General features: G+C 33.4%; 1 protein-coding gene and 1 pseudogene across 1 annotated transcript in view; both read left to right on the forward strand.

The window, feature by feature from the left end:
* Positions 1-1,999: 1,999 nt before the first annotated feature.
* LOC132557729 (uncharacterized) lies at positions 2,000-4,793 on the forward strand (annotated as a pseudogene).
* Positions 4,794-7,631: 2,838 nt separating this feature from the next.
* Positions 7,632-27,762, forward strand: part of LOC132557730 (hemicentin-1-like) — a 42,662-nt gene continuing 22,531 nt past the window's right edge. The window contains exons 1-19 of the mRNA XM_060222250.1: positions 7,632-7,654; positions 7,936-8,039; positions 9,064-9,345; positions 9,911-10,189; positions 10,810-11,148; positions 11,501-11,776; positions 12,256-12,339; positions 13,939-14,244; positions 14,513-14,791; positions 15,070-15,342; positions 17,975-18,259; positions 18,535-18,736; positions 18,841-19,013; positions 19,948-20,253; positions 22,343-22,669; positions 23,224-23,511; positions 23,734-24,033; positions 24,341-24,478; positions 26,756-26,917. Of these exons, the coding sequence (XP_060078233.1) occupies positions 7,632-7,654; positions 7,936-8,039; positions 9,064-9,345; positions 9,911-10,189; positions 10,810-11,148; positions 11,501-11,776; positions 12,256-12,339; positions 13,939-14,244; positions 14,513-14,791; positions 15,070-15,342; positions 17,975-18,259; positions 18,535-18,736; positions 18,841-19,013; positions 19,948-20,253; positions 22,343-22,669; positions 23,224-23,511; positions 23,734-24,033; positions 24,341-24,478; positions 26,756-26,917 (4,426 nt within the window). The remainder of the gene's footprint in view (positions 7,655-7,935; positions 8,040-9,063; positions 9,346-9,910; positions 10,190-10,809; positions 11,149-11,500; positions 11,777-12,255; positions 12,340-13,938; positions 14,245-14,512; positions 14,792-15,069; positions 15,343-17,974; positions 18,260-18,534; positions 18,737-18,840; positions 19,014-19,947; positions 20,254-22,342; positions 22,670-23,223; positions 23,512-23,733; positions 24,034-24,340; positions 24,479-26,755; positions 26,918-27,762) is intronic.

Genomic DNA, 27,762 nt, shown 5'->3' on the forward strand with positions numbered 1-27,762 from the left:
AAAATTCTTATATCATATACCAATTTTAGCAATACGTTATCAAAAAAATATTAAATCTTGACTGATCGTGGAAGTCGTCTACTAAATAGAATCTAAGAAATATATTTCCATGGTAATGTTGAAACAAGTTTCATAGATATAATTACTTTGATTCAGGTGGGTATAATGTGACGATCAATTTGCTGGAGAGCACTCACTTAGTCAGGTAGACCTCCAAAACTTTCCCGTTACGATCAGAGAATAGCACAAGGGTCATTTTGATGCACTCTATGAAATGTGCATTTATGAAAAAAAAAAATCCTTTGGAATTATCATAATAAATTCAGTCCTTGTTGTGTATGTGTAACAAAGTCATCATCATTGTCGTCAATCATTTTTTTGTGTATGTATATCATCATTTTGTATACATTTCTTAGAATCTCAGTTTTCAGTAATCTGTTTTGAAATGAATGTCTTATTATCAATATGTGAATTTGGATATTCCGCTTGCTTGCGATCACTTTAATGTGCCCAACGGAATGTAAAAGAAATATAACTATATTATGGTTTGATCTTTTGTTCTTTAGATTTGGATATATTTCATTTCAAATATGTTAATTATAAATACCACCCCCTTTCTCCAACAAAACAAAAACAAAAACAAAAACAAACAAAAACAAAACAAAAACAAAAAACTTATCGATATCTGTGTTAAACTTTTCTTTGATAATATGACCAACGTCCTTACAAATCCAATTAGAAAATTTAAAATGACTTTTCAAACGATCACTGCTGTTGTAACAGTTTTTCATTCTGTACTGATCAGTATGTGTTCTATGTTATTCTCCATCCTCAGTATCAAGCCTTATTACATATATACTTTTGTGATTTTAACATTTCCTCATCGTGACGAGTATTGTTCCTTTATCATCTACTTTAGGTGATAGAGAGTGTCTTTCAACAGATATCAGTAGATACTGTCAAATAATTTCGATCTATCGAAGAGAATGTCGTTCAAAAGACATCAGTAGGTACTGTCAATTGATTCCAAGAAATTAAAGTACAAACTTAGTGTAGGGGTAACAACTCTTTGAGATGGAAACTCTTTATATTGAATCGTTTCATTTCTCTAACACTATCTCAAAACGTCAGGATTTGAACGACTCACCTCTGAAAGCACTAAACACTAAATATGTGTTTCAGTGTCTCACTCCTGTTGTTTATGGAAAATTAAATACAAAATTGCATGTATCAATTTTTCAAAAAAGAAGGAGAAGGATTGAGATATATAAATGGCAAAATCTCTTTTTTGTGGAAAAATCCTTTTGTTCAGCCAAATATTAACCTGCATGTTTAAATTTTAAAGAGGTACGGAAGAATCGTATTGTGACCGATCTCTAAATGATGTTGGTTCTCTAACTTTTTTATTTCAAAATTGTTACATTATATCTCTGAAGATAGTGTCTTATCAGTTATCAACTACTATTTTTAACCAATATGATTTATACTACATAAGATCTTAATTCAAGTATAATTAAACATAACACAGGAGTGTACAAGTTGACTTGAACAATCCTAAAACCAAACGATTGATTGAATATATGCATTTCTTTAATATTGTGAATGAATGTTGATAGTAACATAACCTTAGTTCATTTTGATACTACCTTTTGAAATCTTTGTACAAAAATATTCCTTGAAACGAAACCTATATCATTTCTATCCACTGCCATCCTTGTTTTAAGCTTGCTTTTTGTAGTATGTTTTAATTCTTCTTAACTCTACCTATTTGGATAAACCCCGCCAGTAACCTTCTGTTTTGTAAAACTTTCTATGGAGGTCCATAAGGCTATTTTTATTTGAAATATCATCTTTTCTTACAGGTAGGCTTATTAAATCATTGAATATAATTGATATAAGTATGCTGTTTTGTTACCCACTAAAAAGCATGGCTTTGGGCCTTAGCTTTATTTTTTGCCAAATATGAGATTTTCATAAAAGACGATGATAATATAGCTGCATGGTATTTGTGTGTATTTGACAACCTTTAGTTCAGCCTCAAACTACTGATCTGTATGGACCTTCTGAAGCCCATCAAGGGATCGCAGTGAATTATACATGTGAGACCCCCAGATCAGAACCTCCTACCAACTTACTATGGCTAGTAGACAATATTGTGGTTAAGGCCTACTTCTCGCCTACGCAATCACAACTTGCTGACGGTACGCAGCGGACGACAACGACAATTACTGTTGAACCTATAGCCGGCTTAAGCACCATTATCATCCAATGTGAAGCAGAACATTCGACGCTTACGTCAAACTTAAAGAGCGCGCCCATTAGTGTCACCGTACGAAGTAAGTTTTTTCTCAAAATACCCGACAATTCTTTCAGCAGTGAAGTATGATGAAGATTCACCACTTCACGAAGTAGTTAGTGATTACTTTAGAATTGTCAGATTTGTGCTGATACCCGTAAGAAAACAATTTTCAATGACAGAATTGGTCAAACAAAACGTTTCTATATAATTACCATATTTGAGTACAGAGAACACAGTATTCTTCATTGAAGCTAACGATAGTATACTGATGTGACAGTTGTCATTAAATTTTCGGAAGATTCTATCAGGCAGTAAAGAGAATATTGATATTTGTAAAGGAAAATGATCTGTTGCTGACCTATTGAAAGTTTGTCTAGATAAAACAAGGTATCTGTTTCAAAATAAGAGACAACCTAAATGACACCATGTTTGTTAATTATTGACAATCCCATCAAAGGTTTGGAAATCATCTTTTCACATGTACGAACAATGTATCTTTTTACATACACAATATAGCAACTAACACTTGTTGTTTGAGCAAACAAGAGATCGATAGTTCTGCTTTCAACACTGTAGCAAGCTTTTTAAAACAATAACGATCTCATTTGCATTTTACCGTGTAAATTTGATACAATTCTTAAAGTCTGTTTGAAAACTTTGATGAATTTAAACATACGTAAACTTCAGCTTGTGTGAAGACATTTTTGATAATTTATTAAATTTTGTTCTTTAGTGAAACCAACAATTCAGCTCAACTCCTCTGCTACTGCCAATGTTTCATTAACGACAGTTCACTTCATTAGGTGTATCGTGACATCTGATATAGAATTCAATGTCACATGGTGGCATGTATCGTCCTTTGGTATCACTCAGCAGGTAATTGGTGATAACTCAAAATATATTATTTGGAGAACGCCTCCTACTGTCGCAACCCTAACCATCCAAGATTATCAGAGTACAGATGATGGAAGGTACTACGCCGTGGCAAGTAACTATGCTGGACAGTCCTCGCCTTCTGCTTCAGCTCGAACTACCGGTTATGGTTAGTAACATCTTCAATAAATCAACCTTTAATAACGGCCCTTGTTTTGAATCTATGAAATTAATTGTCCTAGTGAAGAATGCATAAATGTTTCACAGTAGAACCAGACTTAGATCTGCAACTTATATATGTTAAACAAGCACAATTTTCCTTAGTTCCAATACGTTACTGACATTTTCAACACCAACGAAATCTCAAAAGGCATGATTTTAACAAAAAGGTCTATAGAAAATGACCTTCGTTTTTCTAAGTCTTGAACTTTGAATACGAAAACTGTATTTCTTCTGCAGACTCTCAGTGTTTTGTTTTATCTTTTGTAACAAACAAGGCAACTTCGACAATATCTTGTCTTACATCTTTTATAAAAAGACAATGACTTTCTTTAAGTGTTGTGGTATGCTGGAAATTTATTGCTTGAAGTAATGACTTCATGATCAGTTTTTGTGATTGCTTACGCCTATAATCTGAATGGTTTATAATTACCGGTGATAAATCATGGTAAATTTTACCTCCTTCCAAGCGGTAAGCGGTAGTAAGGCGTTACAGGTTATCACTACAGTTAATAAATTATGGTAACCTTTACTTCTTCCTAAGTAAGTAACTGCAGGTGCTAGGCCGATACAGTTAATCACTGCCGGTAATAAACCTTAGTACCGCCTTCTAATTGATACTGGGTGATTGTGCGTTTACAGTTAATTACTACTATTGCTTTAAATCCACTGATTTTAATCTAAGGTTATAATAATATCGTTGTAAGATTTCGAGATCAAAAATACTATTAATATTTGAGAGCGTTTCTATCATTAAACAATGAACAGTGACTGTGTTCTTATTTTGATACACCATGCATTCATGTAAGTGTCAAGTAGGAATTGCCATGAATGATAAAATGTCAAATGTGAAGGTTATCATTGCTATCTAAAAAGAAATTTTCAAACAATGACTGGAAGAAAAATCTGTCGTGTCAAGAGGTAAGGAATGTTTATTTAACGTTTTGAGTTTATACAAAGAATATCAAGCCAGATGAAATATTTCAACTAATGTCCAAGTTATTTTCTATATTGTGGTATAAAACTATATAGTTATTTATTTATCGTTGTAGCTATCCCAACAAAACCATTGATCCAAACATTTGAATATTACCCTGTGGCAGGAAGAACTGTCCTGATGAACTGTACATCTACAAATGGAGTGCCTAACACAGTGATTACATGGTACCGGAATACCACAAATGTGGACTCCTCTTCTGCTACGGCAAATAACATCACATATAACGATTACACTCACCAAGTGGTGTTTGCTGACAAATGGGTTAACTTTACATGTGTAGCGAGCAACATTTTCGGAAATCGATCCACCTCAGTAAAATTCCTGGACGTATACGGTAAGAATTACATTCAATTTTTGTGTGCCGATGACCTAATAGATTTTTCTGTTTGTGTGGCTAGCTAACATATTTTTTCAAGAGCTTTCTTATTTAGTTTTTAATGGTGAACACAAATCTGACTATTGTTTATGTATATAGTTTGCTGGTGTTATTATTTCTAGGGGAATTATTTAAAATACAATCCTAAAACATAAGTAAGTGTTTTATTATAACTCTGATATTATTATAATTTTGCACTTTAAACTCAACTGCGATTTTTTTAAAGTTTTGAATCTAAGAATATTGGTTTCGCCATGTCAGATTTTGGTTGACTGTTTAGAAACGTTTTATTACATGTAGTAATTGTTTACTTTCCGTCATGTAAACATTAGTTGACAGTGGTAAATTCAATGACATTAATATAACTTTAATTGATATAAAACTTGTGTTAAACATATCACAACTTATAATACGTGTATTTAATAAATCATATCTATATTTTATATTTTCTAACCAACCAATATAATTTCATTCTATAATGGTTCTATAATAGATCTTTAAAATAATGCTTTCTGCAACTCCTTCCACAAAAAGTCCCCTGATTTACTCTTATAAATAATTTGTTAGTGTATGGCATTAGACATGAACAATCTCTAAAGATTTTCGTTTGATATGAATAGACTCTCTGTTAGTTACTATTATTAAAATATTTTTGGGGGGTTTTGTTCTTTGTTTATATTAATTAAGAGCATCAACAACCTCTCTGACACCAATTTGAAAATATTGTAATATCATAAAGTTTGTTAATAAATTTTACAACACGAAATTTGTTTGGTATTGTTTATCGTTATGTGACGACTATTTTACGTTGTTGATATCGATTTGAAAAAAAGAACGTTTGTTTTCCTGCGTCTTACTTCTCGTCGCTGATCGACAGACATGATATACAATGACTTTGGATATATAATCATTCCTGATTTGAGGACATTGCAGATCAGATGCACAAAGAAGGAAAACTGAATATGTTTAGGTAATTATGCCCAAATAATACACCAGAAAATACCGTGACCCGCATGGGACACACATTTACCCTCAGTCCAGCTGACATTATATATTATGTTTTTTTGTGTGTTTGTGTTGTTTGTTTTTGTTTTGTGTTGATATTGCCCTTTTTATGTTTTAGTGTGTTTATTGATCTTTTATCCATTGCTGTTCATCGTTCAATCTTAATATTGGCCTTGTATGTTTTTTACATTGAGATATTTTCTCAATAGGTAAAAAGTATATGAAAAATACAAGCTGACTGACACATTTTTCGTTTATGGTAGGTGTCAACAGATGTTATAGACATCAATATTAACAGGTAGCTATACAATATATCTATCATAAAGGTGGGGTGCCAGTATGTACCATTCAGTGGTAGGTCTAATTTTTGCGGCAAGGATACTTTAAATTCAGCACAAAAACACAACACAAAAATTACAACTTGCACTAAAACGGAGTTGTTATCAAACGTTTTACTTCACCATGGTTTTGAACTTAACATTTTATCTAAGATCCTACAACAAATCTGACGTTTTGGAAAGCAAATTTTATAACACTAATCTTAAAGTATCTTTTAGTACCACTAAATGACTACAGAATTGCCCACCTTGTCACCCCTCCTTTCATGAAAGTAAACAATTCTTTAAATAAAGATAACGAATAGTGTGAGACACTATTGGCAAGTGTTGAAATATCTTTCACTACAAATTTAGAATTGGATACAATTATAATTAAATTACAGATAATAAATTAAACAACAATAAATAGAAACAAAGAAGTAAAACAATACGAATTAAGTTACAATATATGACAAACAATCTAAAGTTCTTGCTTTTGTTTGTTTTGTTTTTGTTTTTGTTTTTTTGTTTTTTTGTTCTTGTTTTTTTTTTTTTTTTTTTGTATAACATCAAGTATTTTGATTTTTACAGGTGCACAACTACATGGGAATCACCGGGGAGATTTCTAGGGGCATTAACGTCTATATACAGGTGCTCACTATTTTGATTGTGAAAGCTTTTATAATTTTTTCTTTACATTGCATGAACACTGTCTTTTTGCGCATTAGAAACAAAATAAATGCAATGATTTGACATCTGATGTATTGATTTGCATATTGCTTTTACACCGCCTGAATCTAAATGGAATACGATTGGTTTATATAGGACAAGATCTCCTTTTTCAAAATACGGATCCATAATATACTCTATTGAATAATGATGCAATACACGTTCAACGCTTAGCAAAACAGTAAAAGTTTCGTTATGAATAAAGACATTTCTTTACAAAAGCCTGTTACACGGGTAATGATCCTTCCGCTTATGTCTATTAAAATGTTTCATGTAAAAGGCGCCGCAGCTTAAGGAATTTTCAAGGCAGAAATAACTTCAGACATCAACAATACACAATGTTAACGCTTATTACGTTTTCAGGGAACATTTAGGGTATTATATCACAATGATATATTTCAACAATTAAAAAGTAATCTACTCATTATCATCAATTTATGATTAACCATCATATTAAGTGTTTTAATTATGTTTTAGTAAATGTATTTGTATTGTTCGAGATATTGTAAATACAGTGTATAAATTTATACAAAATTATACCATGTAATTACAATACATCTTTTTACATTAAATATTATGTATGACAACTTTATATCTGGTGGATAATGTATAGGTGTTTTTGTAACATTTAACACCAAAATAATGTATATGTCATACTTTATATATGTATTTCTAAAGAATATACGCTTCCGCTCTGCTTATACTGACTCTCTCCACCGATTAACACATATGCTGTTCGATATGAATGGAATAATTACTCAAAATTAATTAATGAAAACGCCATTAACAATTATAACATTTTTTTTAAGAAACATGACTTACTTTGTCTCACATAGGTATTTATGAATATTGATTGTTTGCTCTTAATGCAGAACAGGAATTAATATTTTTCCAAGGTATATATATTGTCTACAATTTGACCAAAAGTGTCTATAGACATGGATATAAAATTATAACCTTGTTTCTTGTATTTGATATCATAAAATGCATTAATGATAGACTTGATACAATAGAATTAATATGCATCCGTCTTCCTTTTTACAGTTACTCCGACCGCACCTACTATTTCTGGAGTCAACATTGTACTACAAAACCACACATTCTCTTTTGTATGTAGTACATTTGCTAGCAACCCTGCTGCGACAATATCATGGACATACGGAGGAGAAAATGTCACGTCACGAGCTATAAGTACTCAAGAACCTAGTTCACAAAAGACTGGTACTTTGAATGTGTACTCCAATTTGACACTACCTATAGCAGGAATTGATGTTGGAAAAATCTTGACATGCTTCGTTCATCACGTCACTCTACCCGTGACCCCGTTGTCCACTGACCATGCACTTATTGTCTACCGTACGTTGATAATACAAATATAATTTGTGTCAAGACGTGTGAATTAATTTGAAAAAAAAGGAAGTAATAAAACTAATAATAATAATTAATGTTAAATAAAAACATTAATAAGAGATAAAACAAATCCTGTCATTCATATATATTGTTTCCTGGGTATAGGAAAAATTCAGTTTGTCTCTATACAGATTCCTATTGGGAACATTAGCTGATCGATTTATTGATAAAGCCCAATATTTATATCGAGTATTTATTTTGCAATAAGCCCAGGGCCATCATAAAAATTACGACCCAGTATTACAGGCACCAGTATACCATAACACATTCATTTGTAATCTACCAAACAAGATGCTGCAAGGTTTATTACATGGCGATGGTTGTTGCCGGATAAATATGAAAAATTGATGCTAAACAAACTTCCTCCTGTCGTTCGTGATCTGTATATGATGGAAAATTAATCCATTTAACTCTTTTTTCAGTTTTAGTTACGACCTCAAAAAATTGAAACCTTTGCTGTCCTGTTCCAAAGTTTTTATTTCTTTTTTTTTTTTTTTTTTTTTTTTTTTTTTTTTTTTTTTTTTTTTTTTTTTTTTTTTTTTTTTGTTTTTTTTTTTTTTTTTTGTGAAAAATGATACAATTCATACTTATGTATCCATGTCTGCACTTTCTGCTTCATCTAAAGATTTCTGCCGTTTCAAACCCCGATTATTGTATCATTTAATCTTCTTCTATTTTAGGCTGAGATCCCGTCATAATAGCATTATTACCGCATACTTGTAAATAACGAACGAAATCGTTCATTATGAAAACTTATTTCTTTAAATACAAAAAATTTAGAGACGCTTGACAAAAAAAATTGATGTAAAATATTGCTTTATGTTTCAACTTTCAGTCATTCCAACTGCCTACGTCGCAGAAGTGGATTCAGAGGCTGAGCTAGGTACAACACGTATGCTCACCTGTAATGTTGAAACAGTGTTAAGTGTCACAGTCTTGTGGTACAAAACTGGAAGTAATGCACCATTGCAGAACAACCAATTGAACTACATCATTGGCCAGAGAACTTTGACTTTCAGTCCAGTAATTCTTGAACATGAGGGAAGTTACATGTGCAGTGCTTACAATGCTGCCGGATCGTCTGGGCTGAGTACACCTGTTGTCTTCACAGTGTATCGTAAGTCTGGTTTCTGAACTGTTTTATTGGCTACCATCATTATGCTGATCATGAAATACTTTTTCTGCCTGGTTCATTAAAACTGCACCTCCCAATGTTTTTGTAAGCCATTTATTTCTGTCAAAAGAAGCATGCTATTTGAAGCAAGATTATTGAATCAGCTGTGATATTAAGCAATTTGGAGGAGTGATTAGGAACACTAGGAATATTGCCATCAGTAAATGGAAAGATCTAGATATGAAAGTAGAAATCGTCACACTGAATAACACATACCTCGTTGCTTATACAGTCAATCGTTAACCCTCTTCTACCCAATGTCCAGAATTCATTATTCTTTTTTTTATCCTTCTGAACTCCTTGATCAACTAAATCTATTTCAACACACGAATTGGTTATGAGTTACACAACTGTACTATATAATAAAGACCTAAAACGTTCTTGAATGTATATTTCTCTATGTTGGATATTCTTAATAAATGGGGTTGGTCTTCTCTATCTGTTCCTGATATTGAGAAAGGTTGTGAAAAATATTAATTACGAAATTTATGTGATTTTGAATTTCCAGAATTGCCAGGTGTCCCTACCATCACGTTTCCTGTTACGGGTGTTGAAGGAAAGACAATCTACACAAACGCTTCTATATATGGTGGTTATCCCGTCCCGACCCTGACGTGGGCAAGAAATGGAACCGCTCTCGATAGCAGTTCCACAACTATTGGCAACGTCACCTACAACACTTTTTCTTTCATTCCATCTCTGGCAGATATTAAAGTACCGTTCAGGGTTACATCTGCTAACGCCTTTGGGACACGTTTTCTTGTTGCTTCTTTGACTGATGTGTATGGTGAGTAGAAGCAGGACGGATGTACAAATTGCTCTTAAATTGATAGATTGACGAAGTAGAAGATGCTTGCTCTTCAAGAACACCTGGACTCGTATTCATGAAACCGTTCTCATGCTCAAGCATGAATTTTGTGCTCAAGATTATATCTTGTTTAAGTTAAAAATTAATAAATAATGCTGATTTTGCCAAAGATTTTAAAACACGTTTGACAGGACTTCAAGTCAAAGTGATATTCAATGTTTATATTTGACATTTGTATTATTTTATATGATTTAGCCGAATTATAAAAAAGTCTGCTTGAGCACAAAATCTATGCTTGAGCATGAAAATGGCTTCATGAATACGGGCCCTGGTCTTATTATTGCCCTAGGTTGATGAAATTTGAGTTTGGATTATTATGATTTTTTCATGTTGGTATTTTCTTGGTTTTTGTTCGGCATGTATTATGCAATAATCCTAAGGAAGATGTAATCACAATGAATGTGTCTTAAAGTGAGATTTATAACGAGATAATGCATCAGTGTCTATTGTTGATTCTACTAAAATTTAGGTGACACTGTACTGCGCTAGGAGGAAAAAGTGTACAAAAACTACAAAATGGTTGACATTTTTGTCAATAGTATTCGTCAATGCCTTATTTCTTATCACAGCTCCAGCAACATCTCCTGCTATAGATGGTGCTAGTGAAGCTTATGAAGACGGACCCATCCAACATCAATGTTATTCGGTCAGAGCGAGACCAGCTCCTGCGTTCTTCTGGTTCCTTGGGGACACCGACATGACGTCACAGGCCAGTCAGTCAAGTGTCAATAACTCTGACTTCCTAACTGTTCGTACGATATCAAACCTCACTTTTACGCCGACACCTGAGGATGTAGGGAAGCCTCTAATATGCGTATTGCACCAGCCCGACGGACATGATTTTAACCTGTCGATCACATTGACCCTGACGATTTACCGTAAGTTATATATTAAACATACATATTTATTTCAGCAAACATCGGAATATTTAATCGTGTTGCTCATGTTTACCGCCTACGAATACCATATATCCTACATATGGGTTGTATCTTCGTTTCACCAAAAACAAAAACCCTAGAAAAACCGTATGTTTATTGCTTTTCGGCGTTGAGTTATTGTTTAATAAAGACTGAACCAACAATTTTTGTTCAATCATGAGCGAAGGAAATGGAGTCAATTTTGGTGATTTCGAGGGATTATCCAAAGTACTTTCAAATTGCCCACTATTGATAAAGATATTTTATGCTAATTTCACAATAACTGAGCTAAATATTTATTGTTTATTTACAGTTAAACCAAGGGTTAGCCTGGAACCTACTTCATCCAACGTGAAAATTGGTACCAACAAGAACATCAGGTGCCGAGTAGATTCAGTTTTAGGATTTATAGTGTTATGGTTCATTGACAACTTTGAGATATCTCCCACGGATAACAACTATTTCATGTCCGGTGAATATCTTACCATTGTGGACTTCCAGACGGCAGACGATGGGGCATATTCTTGCAAAGCCGAGAACAAGGCTGGTTTGTCCAATCAAACCAGCCAAATGGTTTTAAGTGCCTATGGTACGTATTGTTTATTCACAGGAATCACAAAGTTTTCAATGTCGGTCACCTTATAACTTGTAATTTGAGAATAACTTTTAATATAGATTCCTTTTTTATTGGTCATTTGGGAATGAATTTAAATGTTGCTCTCATTGTTATTGTTAATTTTAAGTTAAATTTGAAATTTGAAATTTGAATGCTGCTCTCAACTTGATTGGCCATTTGAAAATAGATTCACATGTTGCTTCCTTTTTGATCGGTCATTTGATAGCAAATTTCATTGTTTTTCTCTTTTAGATTGGTCATTTTGAATTTGGTTAAAATGTTGCTCTCTTTTTGATTGGTCATTTGAAAATAACAGGAAAAGCAATACAACACAATTGATGTACTAGACTGAGCATAATATTATTCAACTATTCCTTCCAGCGTTTGTCAATAAATTAGTCTGACATGATCAACCGTATTTTTCAAAGAGACAACCATAATTTTATTTTCAGATCCTCCTGGAGTACCGACAATAACTATATCGCCATCATCTGTTCCATATGAAGGAGAGACAATTTCCCTGACTTGTACTACAAGTAATGGTGTACCCTCTCCAAACATAACCTGGTCTAAGGGAGTAACCCCGATCTACGATGGCATCACGATTAGAGTCATGGAGGGTTTCGTGTCCAGCACACTAACATTTGTTGTGAATTATATCGAAGATACGGGGGCTGTATATAATTGTACCACCATGAACGATTTTGGAACGCTCTTCACTACAGCATTAATCTCTACAGTTCATGGTATGATGTTTTTGATAATCATTTGGGAGTGAGTATACATGTAAATTGTAAAATATATTTTACAATGACCGCGTCATTCGATGATTTCTCAGCATTAACAGATACTAGTCAAATTGCATTTCCCTTACAGACATCTGTAACACATGATATTTGTGCCCTTCACACGTATTAAGAATGTTAAGACATAAAAAGGATATCTATTTGTTGCAATGATGTGAGTTGCCATTGCATCGATTGCAAAACTATCATACATCGGATGTATTGTGACAAAAAATTATATCATATGTCGAGTGGTTTCAGTCTGCCGCTTATATTTCGTCACACACATTGTACAAGCACATATGTATGGAGATATTAATATAACTACAAGGACACACAAAACAAGTGAAATGATAATATTAACAAATATGTTACATAAATTATGGAACGTGAAGTGTAATGCTGGTTACTGGTTACTTTAAATTTGATGAAAAAAAAACCCAATTTGTTACACTGCAAAAATGTAACAAACAATATTATGAAGAAAACGGATAATAAGAAATAACTGATTCATGAGATTCCATTTGCCATGTGAATATCAAATTAGGTTATGTATAAAATTTTGTCCATTTCAAGTACGGCATAGTCTTTAGATTTAGAAGAAAGATTAAATATTTGATGTCTTGGTTGAGATCAAGTTGTATATTTGAAATAAGTAAATCTTTTTACGTGTACACTGCCTTTTTATTTCTATCTCTTCATTGCACTATCCGTTTAATGTTGATTTGATCATTTAACCTATATATATATATATTTATTTGTATAAAAGTAAACTCTCTTGTACAGTTACATTATTTTACAGTTTAAAACGTAACCATTTCCGCCTAGAGACATGTGAATTTCGAACTTCTTCATAAATTTATTTTCCCGATGAATAAAGTGTATTGCTATTGAAACAGCATTATCATCACTAATATATATTCATATCATGTTGATTTCATTTCCATATCAACAAAATGGTGTAAACATAACGTTTGTGTATTTCGTGTGTGGTCATTGATTAACCAATCTATACTTGAGTATGGAATTAAATCTAACCTACCCAAGCTAAAGGATTTTGGTAATGTTTCGTTTTCCTGTGAAAAATAAAATATGAATAGAAATTGAGATATAACAGGCTACAAGTATTGAAATATTTTGATTATATCTTCCGTTCTGAAACCTAAAAACATTTATTGATTTGTCTATTAATTTATAATGTTTTTTTAATATAATGCAACTGTATTTGATATTAATATGAAAACCATATTTGTAACTGGCTAGTATATCAAGGCTTAATAAACATATTTCATGTGTCAAAAGCATTTGAAAAATATTTCGGTAACCTATTAAAATTTTTTTGTGTTTTAGTTCTGCCCTCTTCACAAAGGACTACCATTTTGGGAAATTCTATATTATATGAAAATCAGACAAGCCTATTCTACTGTGAAACCATGAGAACATTACCACCAGCCTCCATATCTTGGTTTCTTGATGAGGAATTTCTTGCGGGACAAATTTCACAAGATCGTAACTCAGACGGAACGTACAATGTATTTTCTAACCTGACACATAGAGCGCGATACAGCGATTCTGGAGTCATGAAACTGGTGTGCAGAGTATCCTTTAATGAAACCGGACCAACGATAAATAAAACGTTACAACTGTACGGCTACTGTAAGTAGTTAAAAACTATATCTATCTATCAATAAGCCCATTGAAAATGTAAAATTTAACTTCTTTTTTGGATGTATTCCGGTATGCAAGCGTATAAATATATTTAGCTTAGTATTAAAACAAGATAAGGCCTTCGTAGTTCCGATTTCACTTTACAAATTTGATATGATATAATTTTGCAGATTAATATTTTGGTTTATACGAACAAATTTAACATTAAACTAACATTCAACTTCAAAGTGACAGTACATTGTTTTCATTTCTTCAGCTATACCAAGAGTTTCTATAACAAATTCCTCTGTGACGGTAGAGAAAGGCAGGCCTCTGACACTCCATTGCACAGTTGTTTCCGAGCTTGGGGCGACGGTATCCTGGCACAGATCAAACACCGGTCTGGCTGTGTCATCAACAACTCGTTTTACGTTCAATGGTCCCAATCTTACCATAAATGCTGTCGATATTAGTGACGAGGGACCTTACCACTGTGCAGCCCAGAATGCTGCTGGAGTTTCCGACAGCAGTAACATTTTGGTGGCAACTGTATTTGGTAAATTTTAGTCTTGTTATGAAGCCAGTCAGGATTTATTCCGATTTTTCAATTTGAAAACAAATTTATATGAGGTCTGAATAAATTTTGTTTTACTTTTAAAGCATTTTTTCATGAGAAAGAATATTGAGCAGGAATCAATAATGAATTTCGTGTGGTAATTGCAGTTTAATGACCAGGGAAAGGCGATGTGCTATTTAATGTTACTGATTGCATTAAAATTTAAAATAATGTGTTTGAAAATCAATTCAAATGCCATTTTTGGTTTGTCTATGTAGCTTATCCTGTAAAGCCAGTTATCGCAGGCCTTGAGGTCGCTGTGGTAGAGAACACGATTTTGACCATTAATTGTACCTCAGCGGACGGCTACCCTCTTCCGATAATTACCTGGTACCGTAATGGAGCCCTTTTCCTTACGGCTCCTGCCGGATTAGTTAGCTCCTACACATTTGTAGTGACGTTTAGTGGTCGGGAAGATGTGTTTACATGTAATGCTGCGAATTTCTACAGCAATTCGACTTCTGACCCCAAGAAAATCCAAGATGTTTATGGTAAGGTATTTTTATACATTGAAATATACTTTCTTTGCTTTATTATCATATTCTGTCAGCTTGGCCTTTTATTTATATATACAAAATGCTTGATCTTAGATTAATCTGCCTAAATATCTTTATACATATACTAAAGTTACAGTTGAAACTTGTTGTGTTTAGGAATGGAGAGTATTTCAATATAAAGTCTTTTTTAGAAAAGTTCTTTTGGAACATTTAGAAGTGAATTTTGGAAATTCGTTTTTATGATAGTTTGACGGTGTATAAACATTCCCAGTTTAGCTTCATTATAAAAGCATGTTGCTATATGAAGATAATGCTTTTTCATTCGCAAAAATAAAGTAAAAAGACAAATTAATTAAAGACAAAAAATGATGGTAGGATCTAGACAATCGGTAATCATTCAGCAAAAAAAATTATGTCAGGCAATATGTTAGTATACACAGGTGTAATCATAACTTACAAACAGATTTCACAGTCAATAGGAATCATCTCTCTTGTCATACGTAGGTGTAATCATAACTCTCAAACAGGTTTTACTGTCAATATGAATCATATATGTTACCATACGTAGGTGTAATCATAACTCTCAGACAAGTTTTAATGTGAATAGGAATCATATCTGTTACCATACACAGGTGTAAGCATAACTCACAAACAGGTTTTACTGCCAATAGGAATCGTATTTGTTACCATACACAGGTGTAAGCATAACACACAAACAGGTTTTACTGCCAATAGGAATCGTATTTGTTACCATACACAGGTGTAAGCATAACACACAAACAGGTTTTAATGTCAATAGCAATCATATCTGTTACCATACACAGGTGTAACCACAACTCACAAACAGGGTTTTCTGCCAATAGGAATCGTATCTGTTATCATACGTAGGTGTAACCACAACTCACAAACAGGGTTTTCTGCAATACTTTCCAATGACATCACGTGAAAAATCATTTGACAGTAGCAACACAACATATCTGTAAAGAACGAACAATGTTGGTGTATTAGTGAGGACCAAATAACAAAATGTATTGTTCTTCGTCTTATTTGTTTATTTTAGTATCAATGTATCTATAACCTGAAGAATAAACGTAGTATAATTCTTTATCTATATACTAATATACGATATGATATGTAATGTAGATATGTATTTTATATCATATAGTTTCTTCACCGCTATAGAGTTTACTGTTTACTGACCTGTCAACTGTCTACTTTCTTTGAGAAGAAAAATCTATGAAACATTTAGAGCTTTTGATATACTTAAAATTCGAAAAAAATAATAGTAATAGTAAGCAGAACTGGTTTATTTATTATTGGGATTATCTTATTTTCGAATTTAGGCTTATTTTCGAGTATGGTTCAGGTGAAAGCCCAAATAACGTATTATGCTTATTAGCCTCTTAAGTTTATGACAAATCTAATCCGACGTCTAATTTCATATAGTTAAAAATTTTGAATTTTGTAAATAAGTAGACTAATACTTGTCAAGGCTTTAACATTTTCGAGTATATATCCGGAGACTTTCTAAAGAATTTAGAGGTTGACAGGAACACTACTAACACTATTAACATGTCATTGGTTACAGTGCTTCCTTCTGAAACGTCACTTAGCGGACCTACGGAGGTATATGAAACGCAGATGTCAGTTTTTCTATGTAACACACGCGCGTACCCGAATCCAACCTTCAGATGGCTTGTAGGGACATCAGTTGTGACTTCAACAGCAAACGTTACGACTCACGGAAGCGATTATCAGATATCGTCGTATTTTTCACACGTTTTTGAAGCGAGTGACATGAACAAGAACGTCACATGCATTGTAACTCAGTTGGAGACAAACACAACGGTGATACGTTCTCGCTCGGTACTTTTACATTGTAAGTATAGTTTTGATTTTATTTTGTTGTGACTTTTTATATCATAAGGAATTCACTATATGTGTCAACTCCAGCTCTATTGTATTTAGAATCTGTCATTTCATATGACCGATTCCATTTCGATAAGTAAAAAGTTCTACAGATTCAACAAAGCCTGTGGCCTGAGGCTGTGTTTTAAGATCTAATGGTCATTAAGATCACCAGTATCAGTTTTAGAAATGTTTTGAACTTGATATTCATTAGCAAGGGAACCAATTAAGATGTTATGTTATATGACAAGAGAGATATACAGTTGTGGTCGCCTTATATGCCTTTATATCATTATGCTTAATTTGGTCATGACATTGTTTGTTCTGAATGGATAGCTTTACTGTGTCTAAACGGTCAATATTAAACATAAGCAAATTATCAATGAAAATTTAATTGTTTTATAACGTTTAATTGATACATATTTTATAATCTGTGCAGAATATCCATTCCTATTGAAAAGAATAAATGTAGATGGTTTGAACGTGTATGGGATAGTTACTATGGCAATCATCCAGAAGTCACCAACTATAGCTTATATGTTGTATTGCCAAGTTCAAGTAATTGTTTAGACACTGTCTCAAGTGATTTATAAGCTGATTAGCAAAGTTTTGTATTCAAATGATACATTGCTTCCGTATCTTCACGATAAGACAGAGAAAAATGGTATTACTTCTTCAAATTAATGTATTGTAACATTATTCTTAAATAATTTTACAGTGCTTCCGGAGATTCAAAACGTCCCCGAAAGTCGGCTGGTGGAGCTATTCACTGCCGCCTCAGTAGTTTGTGTTGTTTCGTCAACTGAAACAAATTTCAGTATTCAATGGTACAAGGACGGTGTGCTCATTGACGTGGCAGCTAGTAGAGGAAAACTTTCTACAGTGAACAACGTGCTGACGATCAGCCCTTTCGAGATTACCGATTCTGGCCTATATACTTGCAGAGCGAGACATCAGGGTGGACAATCGGAAATTGGTCAACCATCAAACTTAACTGCCTTCGGTGAGTTTTATTTGCTTTTTAAGAAGAAATTTTATCGAAGGAGAAGTATCCTCTACACACTCTTAACGACTCTTGTATCTCTACAGATGTGACTTGTCTACAGAGGTAGCTTCTCTACATGAGGTGGCTTCTCTAAAGAGGTGGTTTCTCAAGAGAGATGGCTTCTCTATAGAGGTGGCTTCTCTGCAGAGGTAGCTTCTTTACATGAGGTGGTTTCTCTACAGAGGTGACTTCTCTACATAGCTGATTTCTCTACAGATGTGGCTTCTCTACAGAGGTACCTTCTCTAAATGAGGTACCTTCTATACAGACGTGGCTTCTCTACAGAGGTGGCTGCTCTGCAGAGGTGGCTTCTTCTGGCTTCTTTACAGAGGTATCTTCTTTACAGAGCTGGTTTCTCTACAGAGGTGGCTTCTCTGCAGAGGTACCTTTTCTACATGAGGAACCTTCTCTACAGAGGTGGCTTTTCTACATGAGGTAGCTGATTTTTCTACAGAGGTGGCTCTCTACAGAGCTGGTTTCTCAAGAGAGGTAGCTTCTCTACATAAAGTGGCTTCTTTACAGAGGTGTCTTCTTTACAGAGGTGGCTTCTCTACAAAGGTGGCTTCTCTACATGAGATGGCTTTTCTACGGAGGTACCTTCTTTACATGAGGTACCTTCTCTACATGAGGTGGCTTCCCTACAGAGTTAGATTCTCTACAGAGTTAGATTCTCTACAGAGCTGGTTTCACTACAGAGATGATCTCTGCAGTGGTAGTCTCTTCACGGATTTACCTTTGTTGAGGTGGTCTCATTGCAGAGGTAGTCTCTCTAGAGATGATGCTGACTACCTCGATTTTCTCTATAGAACTGATCTCTTAATCTCTTATAAGATGTGGTTTTCCTGTAGAGGTGACCCCAAGACACACATTCTCCTAACAGAGATACTCTGTCAGTGCATGTGTGATCCCTGAAGAAAGGCAAACTCTTAATAGATTTATTTTACTGGCCAAGTTTATTACATTTGATATGAACATACCATGCTGTTGGAGATTTGAATTATACATCAAAAGATGGGATGATTGAATGTAACAATTATATGTTTACTAAACGGTAACTGACGAAATAAAACGGGCAGTTTTTGAGGCTCACACATCTGTAAAATTGGTTAACCACACGACTGTCCCATTTATAATCTATTTATTTCCAAGAACGAGTGTATATATAACATAAACTTTATATGAACAGATTGGTATGTATCGGTAGAAGTTGTTTGTATGAGTTATATTCATGTATTCCAATTAATGAGTTTTATCCATTAAAAAAAAACAAAACAAAACAAAACAAAATCTAAAAACCAAGATTTCGTATTTCAAAGAAAGTTTCCAAATACCCACGCCTTAACTAAAACAGCCATAAAATTGACGATACGTTTAGTGTGTGGTCCATCGATGTATTATCAGCAGTAAATATTGCAATGGATGCAACAGTATGTGTTGAAAAACAATCCCTTAACATTGTTACTTTATTCAGCAAGTTAAGAGATATAGATGTTTAGCAATAGAATGAATTTTTCAACTCAATGTGACACTATTTATAGCGAATAATTAAGTTTAGTCGAAAGTCACCTATTAATGTTTTATCTGATAAATACTAACAATTTGCTGTCATGTGATATTCTCATATCGTTCGGTTGTTTAATCTTCAGGTATACCAACCAAGCCTATCATTACAACAAGTCATCCCAATGGAATTTTGCTGGAAGGAGAATCTTTAGTATTGAACTGTAGTACTAGCATTGGCTTTCCAGTACCCTCTCTGGTCTGGAAACGAGGCACAGCTGACGTGGTCGTAGATGGATCATCTAAAGCCTCAATAGATGTGTCTGCTAGTTTTGTGTATAACGACTATTCTTCAGTCGTTGCATTCAGTGACAACAGTTCCGTTTATGTATGCGAGACGGAAAACGAACACGCAACAGTTTCGACTGAATTCGCACTCAAAGATGTTTATGGTAAGAGTTAATTGATGTGATGTAGAATTTAATTAAGAGATGAATTGTATACGACCTCATATTTTGATAATATTTTAAGAAGAGTTTATTAGGACTAAATTTAGAAAAAATGATTTTAAGTTATTTTCACATTGATATATGATGATGACGTCTTATTCAAGGAAATGAAGAAATACATTATTTAACACCAGTAACAATAAATGTTGTTAAAGTTGATGCCAGTATGTTTGAATGGATGTCGTAATTTAAATACCCCATGATCGTTGCTTATTAAATACTTTCTAATTGTATTAAATATATGGGAAGAAAACAAAAAATCACTGATTAAATTTGATTGTTTGACATTAGAAATTAAGAAATAAATATGCACAAGTAAAACAATGTAATTTCAGAAGCATGTCTTTCCATTGTTTCGAATAATTTGCTGTTGAACATTTAAATTTGTATACGTAGAAAGATATGACTTTTACATTTGAAGTCTATAAGTCTTTCTTAACGTAGATATCCAGCAATAAGCCCATGACTGGTAAAAAACGCCAAAACATGTCTAGTGTAATTCATTGAAAAAAATAAAGTGTGACTTCATTGTTCTGTACAAAATCTACTTTGAGACCTGGGCTTATTAAAGGAATGACTATAGATATGTACAAACAGAATTAGCGTTGGTGTCGGAGAGGTGTGCTGAGCTTTTTATGATGAATTTGTATACTTTAAACATCCTTTTTCATTAGTATATTTTTTCACACGTTCAAGATTATGTCAAGATTATTTAACATTTTATTACGCATGATTGTTTCCCTATTACTCGATTTTTTTGTTTGTAGGTATGTGTTTCAATACAGATCGCAATTTATGTAGTTTCTTGCAATAAGCCTATGCCATAGGGATATATTTACCATATGTCAGTGTCAATGTCAACAAAGTACACTGTATTTTTTCATATTAGCTTTCCCTTTATTCCTAATTATGACATTTAATGGTCACCTTTCATGTCTTATGACTGCCCTTTAAGATTATGGAAATTTTATATAAACTAATCGGTGTTAAATGACATAGGCTACCTCTTACCACACAAAGTAATAACAGTGAAGACATTAACAATGTAATTTGTAATAGTTATCAAATGACCATCTCTAAAAACAATCAAATCAGGTCAACCATTTATAGCATACATTCATCGACATTTCTCACATCTGCATGTTCAATGTCTCATTTGTTTGCTTTTATTGTTGGTTGTAAAATGCTTAGATGGTATGGTGAAGGGAATCTAACCCATCATTATCTCATTCATATCACTGCTGTTACTAATTAAACTGTTGATGAAAATAATATGATATGTTTAAAGGTACTTTTCATGGCTAATTTTTGTGCATGCTTCATTAGATCAAAGCTTTCAAGTTGAGTTGTGTACTTAGGAATGAAGCATTCTTACTCGACTAAGAAATTCAGAAAAGGGAAGAAGATCGAAACTGTCACATTTATCCTAGTCGACTTATCGTCTCCTGCACTTAAGATACAGGCAGTATCATAATTTTTGATATGTAATGAATACAATTATTTTCATCAATTTCTATTAGTTTTTTTCCGGTATGGTTACTTGTATTGTCCAAATTCAATATTCCTGTTTAACTTTAAGTGATATTTTGTAGTGAAATGACATGAGATGATTTTCAATTTATTTGGGTGGGTTAGACATGGTGGTTCTTTCATAATGGTGTATTTACGAGTAAAAGCTCTCAATGGTTGGGCAATTATGTTTATACTGAATTGACAAAAGAAAAATGATAAATACTATTGTTACCTTTTCTGTCATGAAACAATTTGACAAGGTGTGAACAGTGTAGGACTCTTTATTGCAGAAAGTATTTTATTGTCTTTCAACATTAAAATATATTTCCATTAAAGAAACTGTTATATTGAAGTTATGAAATACCAAATATAGGACTCGTCTATTTTGGAATTTTTCGTGATATATTTGGCACTGTTCTGATTATTTATAGTGATTATATTTTCAGAGTAAGCTAGAGATACGAATTACACTAAACCTACTTCGATTCATGTTTGTTTTGTCATACACTTCTGTCCTTAGTGACCCCGCAGCCAAAAGTCGAGATGTCACCAGTCCTTTGGGACGAAGAAAATAAAGTGGCAAGTTTTAATGAAGACCAAACTTATAGCATCAACGGTACTATAACAAGATACAATCCAAAGACCGCTGCAGTACGTTGGCTTGTTGGCAATGTGGACATGGCACCGTCATATATCGGGGAAATAATTAACTCGGAGGGAACATATGCATATATGTCGTCACTTGATTTATTGATGTCATCAAATTTGAATGGAACACATGTTACATTTATGGTGACGCATCCCGAGACGACTTCCAGCAATGCTTCATTTGCTATAATTATACGATGTGAGTATATCATGACTTGAAGACCTATCCTTAAAGTAATCATTGTAGAAGTGTCCTTCTGAACCTGTTCCAATCTGACACAGTGCCTCTGGCTTTTGCTTCAGTTTGTAACTTGTAGTCTAATCAATAATATATTTTTCTCCAAGGGACCAGATGTTGTAAGGACTTTTTGGGCCTAACAAAGTGGTAATGCAAGTCATACGCCATTTTACATCAAAGAGGTGAATGTTCATAAACAAAAGATATTTTCGGTCAACGATGGCATTTCATATTATGATGAGTAAAAACATTTCGACACTTTTTAGGTTTTAGGTTTTCTATATTAACAGGGCTTATTTCTAATCTAATCCTTATATATATGTGTGTGTGTATTTTTTTGGAGCTGAATAAGTAACTGTATGTAAAACGTGTTTTCCTTTTCTCCTTAAAAGTCTGCGACTCCCATAAAATATAAAGAATTCAACTTATTTCGTTGTTCATAGATCATTCATTATTGGCAATCAGACGTGATTCCAATATACGTTTGAATTTATGGTATTTGATCTTTATTACAGATAAGCCACGAGTTTCTATAGATTCCCCCTCTGGTCTTGTTAGGAAAGGTGCCACATTTACTGTGACGTGTAATGTTATATCTGGTCTGGACTACAACGTTACGTGGACGAATAAGGCATCTGGCACGAGGATTGTTACCTCAACCAAGTACTTCATCACGGGTACCAACGGCCAAATACTGACTGTTCTAAATGCAGATTACACGGACAGTGTGACGTATGTCTGTTCGTCCATGAACAGTGTGGGGATGGCAATAAATACCGCGGAGTTTTACCTGAGGGTATACGGTAGGTTGATTTATACCTGTTTTACTGCGATCGTTTCACTTACATTAAAATATTTACAAAATATCTATTATCATCTCGTTCTGATTATCATTTTTGTGTCTGTATAATCTTTGATTATAATTCCCTATATCTTCAATCATTCAACGAATTTTTGATTGTAATAAACTGTTTTTCAGTCCAGAAGAAATACTTTTTCAATGTCACTTTTACATTGATTTATAGAGGAAGCTGGATTGCCGATCATGTCCGGATTTAATCGTATCGTTTACCACGGTGACACAGTATCCGTGTATTGCAATTCCTCTGGTGGTAACCCTCAAGCGGCAATTGAATGGGAAAGGAATGGTGTGTCTCTACAGACAGGCTTTCTGTCAATATATGGCAACGACAATACCAATCCCATTTCGAGTGTTTTAACATTTGTCGTAAACTTTACAACTGACAGAGGTGCAGTTTTCAAATGTACTGCATCCAATGCTTACAGTACTACCTCCAGCGAAAGAAGATTTGCTGATGTTTATAGTAAGTGGCTTTGTAACGATGGATCGTACGTGTTAATGATGTTAAACAACATCTGTTATTGACCATACATTATTGAGCATTATCTTGTTTATACGACAGAATGTTTCAGTATATGCTGATGAATTCCCCCCAAGACTTGGACTGAGAGGCGATGTGTCTTTACAGGGACTTATTTAAGGCTAAATATAGTTTATTATTCATGCCAAATCAATGAAACTCTGTCTTTACTCATGCTAATTTGTTTTGAATAAAAACTAATGAAACTGATAGGCAGCACCTGTTGAAATCTGAAACTTTATTTTTGCAGAATTTTCACATGATATATCTCTGACAGACATCAGCACAGTTACTGAATTTATGACGTACACGGTTTACTGTGAGACCAAGGGAATGTTTGTGCAACCTGAAGTCATCTGGATGATAAATGGTTTCAGGAGGTCCAATGGTATTTATTTTGATAAACTTATGCAGTACCAGAACTTGTATTTTGAGCCAGATGTATACTTTAGATATTGTCCTAGACGATCGACAGCAAAGTAGCACTGTTGGTTTGTGGTTCAAGCCAAGCAATTAGGGGATGTTATCCAGAATATCATAATGATAATAGGACAAAAAACAATTTATAGATTTATAATTTAATGTAATCATTTTCGGGCGTATACTTTTTTATACGAGTTATCTCCCCTACCTAGCGTCACTACCTGAATAATTCCTAAAGTACATCCTGAGTGTTTTGCTAAATTCAGCTATGAAATACTCCTTATGATAAAATAAGATGTGAAGAAAGTGTGAACGTGGTAGCTAATTCTGTTTCCTAGTTATTGTGATATATCTGAAAAGCACAAATATGGGTAGACCACATCTGTGACGTCACAAGTCCAACGCTGTCAAAACTGCCGTACAGAAATGTATGGGGAAGCTAACATCATGTGAACGATGTTTTTTTAGCTAATTAAGTGATACATTAAGTTGACACTTCACTTCTGTGGGTTATACTTTAAGTGGTACACACATATAGATCTGACGTTTTACTAATTCAATTATGAAATTATCATCTTTTAAGTAGAAAACGATGAATTGTATACGAGTGTCTGAACCATGGACTTAGAATAGATATATAACTCCGTGTTTGATCAAACCAACGGATTTTTTCTTAATATAAATAAATATTTTTTATTATCCAATTGGTCGCTAGAAAATATAACGAATCCTAAATTTATATACGGACTTATGCAAGTCCGGTATTTATACAACACAAGCTGACAACCGATTGAGAATTCAGTCAAATTAACGAAAGCGCATCCACCATAAATTGAAAATATACATTTACCGTTGGAACAAATACACCAGTACAAACATCTTTACTCATAAAAAGCAGCAACACGTGTATTTTTATCTGTAGTTATAAAAACCGGAAGCAATTTGTATTTTGCATGTGTAAGGAGAATATTTTAATTACGGTTATATTCTACATAGGCCCGTGATGTATTTAAGCTTCTCATACATAAGTACTGTCAGTAAAATTAAATATTTCATTTGCCGACCTAACATAAGTAACGCACGATGACGTCAATTTGTCATTAAGACATATATAGCATGTCATAAATCATATTAATAAAAAAACACCACACAACAACGTTTAAGTCATTTTGTAAATATTTTTTCTTTGATACATTTCTGTACTGTGGTGTTCCGCGGTATATAACTTCGGATTATAGATATTCTGTAACGAATTACGGCAAATTTCTCATCAGTGCTCATAAATTATATACAATGCTACCAGGTTTCGTTGCCCTCGAGCTGTCTGGGTTTTTTTTTTTTTCAATTAAATTCGCTAGTTGATAATGCTTCGTATACTTGTGGTAATCCTCTTGAAAACTATTTCACTACTTTTTGTGTTGTTATCGTTATATCAGTTAAAGAAAAAAAATCTTTGCTAAATTTTACTACGGTACTTTGAATGTTGCGTTCAATTTTTTCCCGAAATCCTCATCTTACCGCAGAGCGTTCGTCACGTGCAGTCCGTCAATAAGTCAATACAGATTTTAATAAATTGTTATTAAAGATATATGCATGTTTCTGTGGTAGTAATTGTTTTCCATTTTCACTTTGTAAATGTTAAAAATATTGGGAGAAGATGTTATGTTGTAATAAGTTGTCCTCATCCCTCTTAATATTGACAATAAAAATGTTTAAATCAATCACTCTCTGAAAATTCTGGCAAATTTGATATGACTGTTTACCGTCTAGATAATGCTATATTCAGAATTATCTTATTCATTAAAATCAATAGTCATTTATTTACAATCAGACGTTGCATAGCACGGCCCTTCTCGATCTAGCCTATTTCTTCCATCGCGGCTGCTACCAGTCGTTGAATTTGTGACGTCACATCCGCCTGGATCCCATTGAGCTCTAGCCACCCTTAAGCTGATAACTAGTAGAAGGACATGTGAAAATCGTACATCTTACACGACAATATCTCGGTATTGGGTCTGCCGATTTTGAGATTGTTTTAAACATTATTTAAATTTTCAATCATAAATGATAATATTATATTCATTTCTATTTTCACTCAGGGTTCACTTTAAAAATTTGACTGAATATGATAAAAATATAGAGCACAGTTTTGGGTGATCAAGGAATGCTTTGTTTGTTTTTTCTGTGTAAATATGCAGGTGTATCATTTCTCCAATTTAATCCTAATTGCTTATATTTGCAGGCGTGACTATTTCATTTGATAAAACGGATGAAACCTTCAGCACCAATTCAAGTTTAACCTTTATGCCAACCAGGAGTGATAACGGCCATGACCTCGTCTGTATCATGCAGCATTCTTCAGAAGGACGTAAAACAAATGCTTCTCGTACACTTAATGTACAATGTATGTGTAATATGACAATTATACGAATACATGTAATTGATTATTTTAATGTCCATATGCTGTTGTAGACACAGGCATTCATGTTGGTTAAATCTCCAGAAATTAAGAGGAACCCTACTATTCCATAGGCTAACCATTGGAGATATAAATGTATAGAAGAAATCACGGAAATTCTAAATCACACTTAACAGCAAATGCGAAACATTTCTTTCCATTTATTTTCAGTGTTGTTGTTCCTATGGAAGCTTGCCTTGTAAAATATCTTAGCATGGGAATACCCACATGGTAGATGTAGGTGCGTTAACTCTGCGCCATCCTTCTTTCCTAGGAAATTTGGAGAAAATGCATGAAAAGAAATTTAGCTAAAAGACATGGAAGGGAATTAGACTTCTTTAATTTAACAAAACTAGAATATAGAATTGGGATTTTAAATATATGTTTGTATGAATATTATACAGAAATATATAGATACCCCGGACAGTACAGAATTGAACACTCTGTAACTATTTACTTTATAAGAAATATTTGTACACCGCTGGATATGTCTAACATTGGTTATGATTTTTTTTTAAAATTTCATTGGAATTTAATTGGTGGACATATAGGTCCATTACAGTCATATTCTTCACTGTTGACTCCAGTAATCATATTTTTTGTAAACTACTTGATGCAGAATTAAGCAAATGCCTTATAAGTCAATAGGAATTTTAAATGTAAGATAAAAACACATCATTGTTTGGATGCATTGTAAAAGAAAGGGAAAAGAAAAAACATAGTTATTTAGATATAATTGTAAAAGAAACTTACTAATAAGGCCTAGAAGTACCGAATCTTATATCGACTTA

The sequence above is a fragment of the Ylistrum balloti genome, unplaced genomic scaffold, assembly GCF_031769215.1.
Source record: "Ylistrum balloti isolate Yb309-2 unplaced genomic scaffold, AGI_CSIRO_Ybal_v1 Utg370714, whole genome shotgun sequence".
Lineage (NCBI taxonomy): Eukaryota > Metazoa > Mollusca > Bivalvia > Pectinida > Pectinidae > Ylistrum > Ylistrum balloti.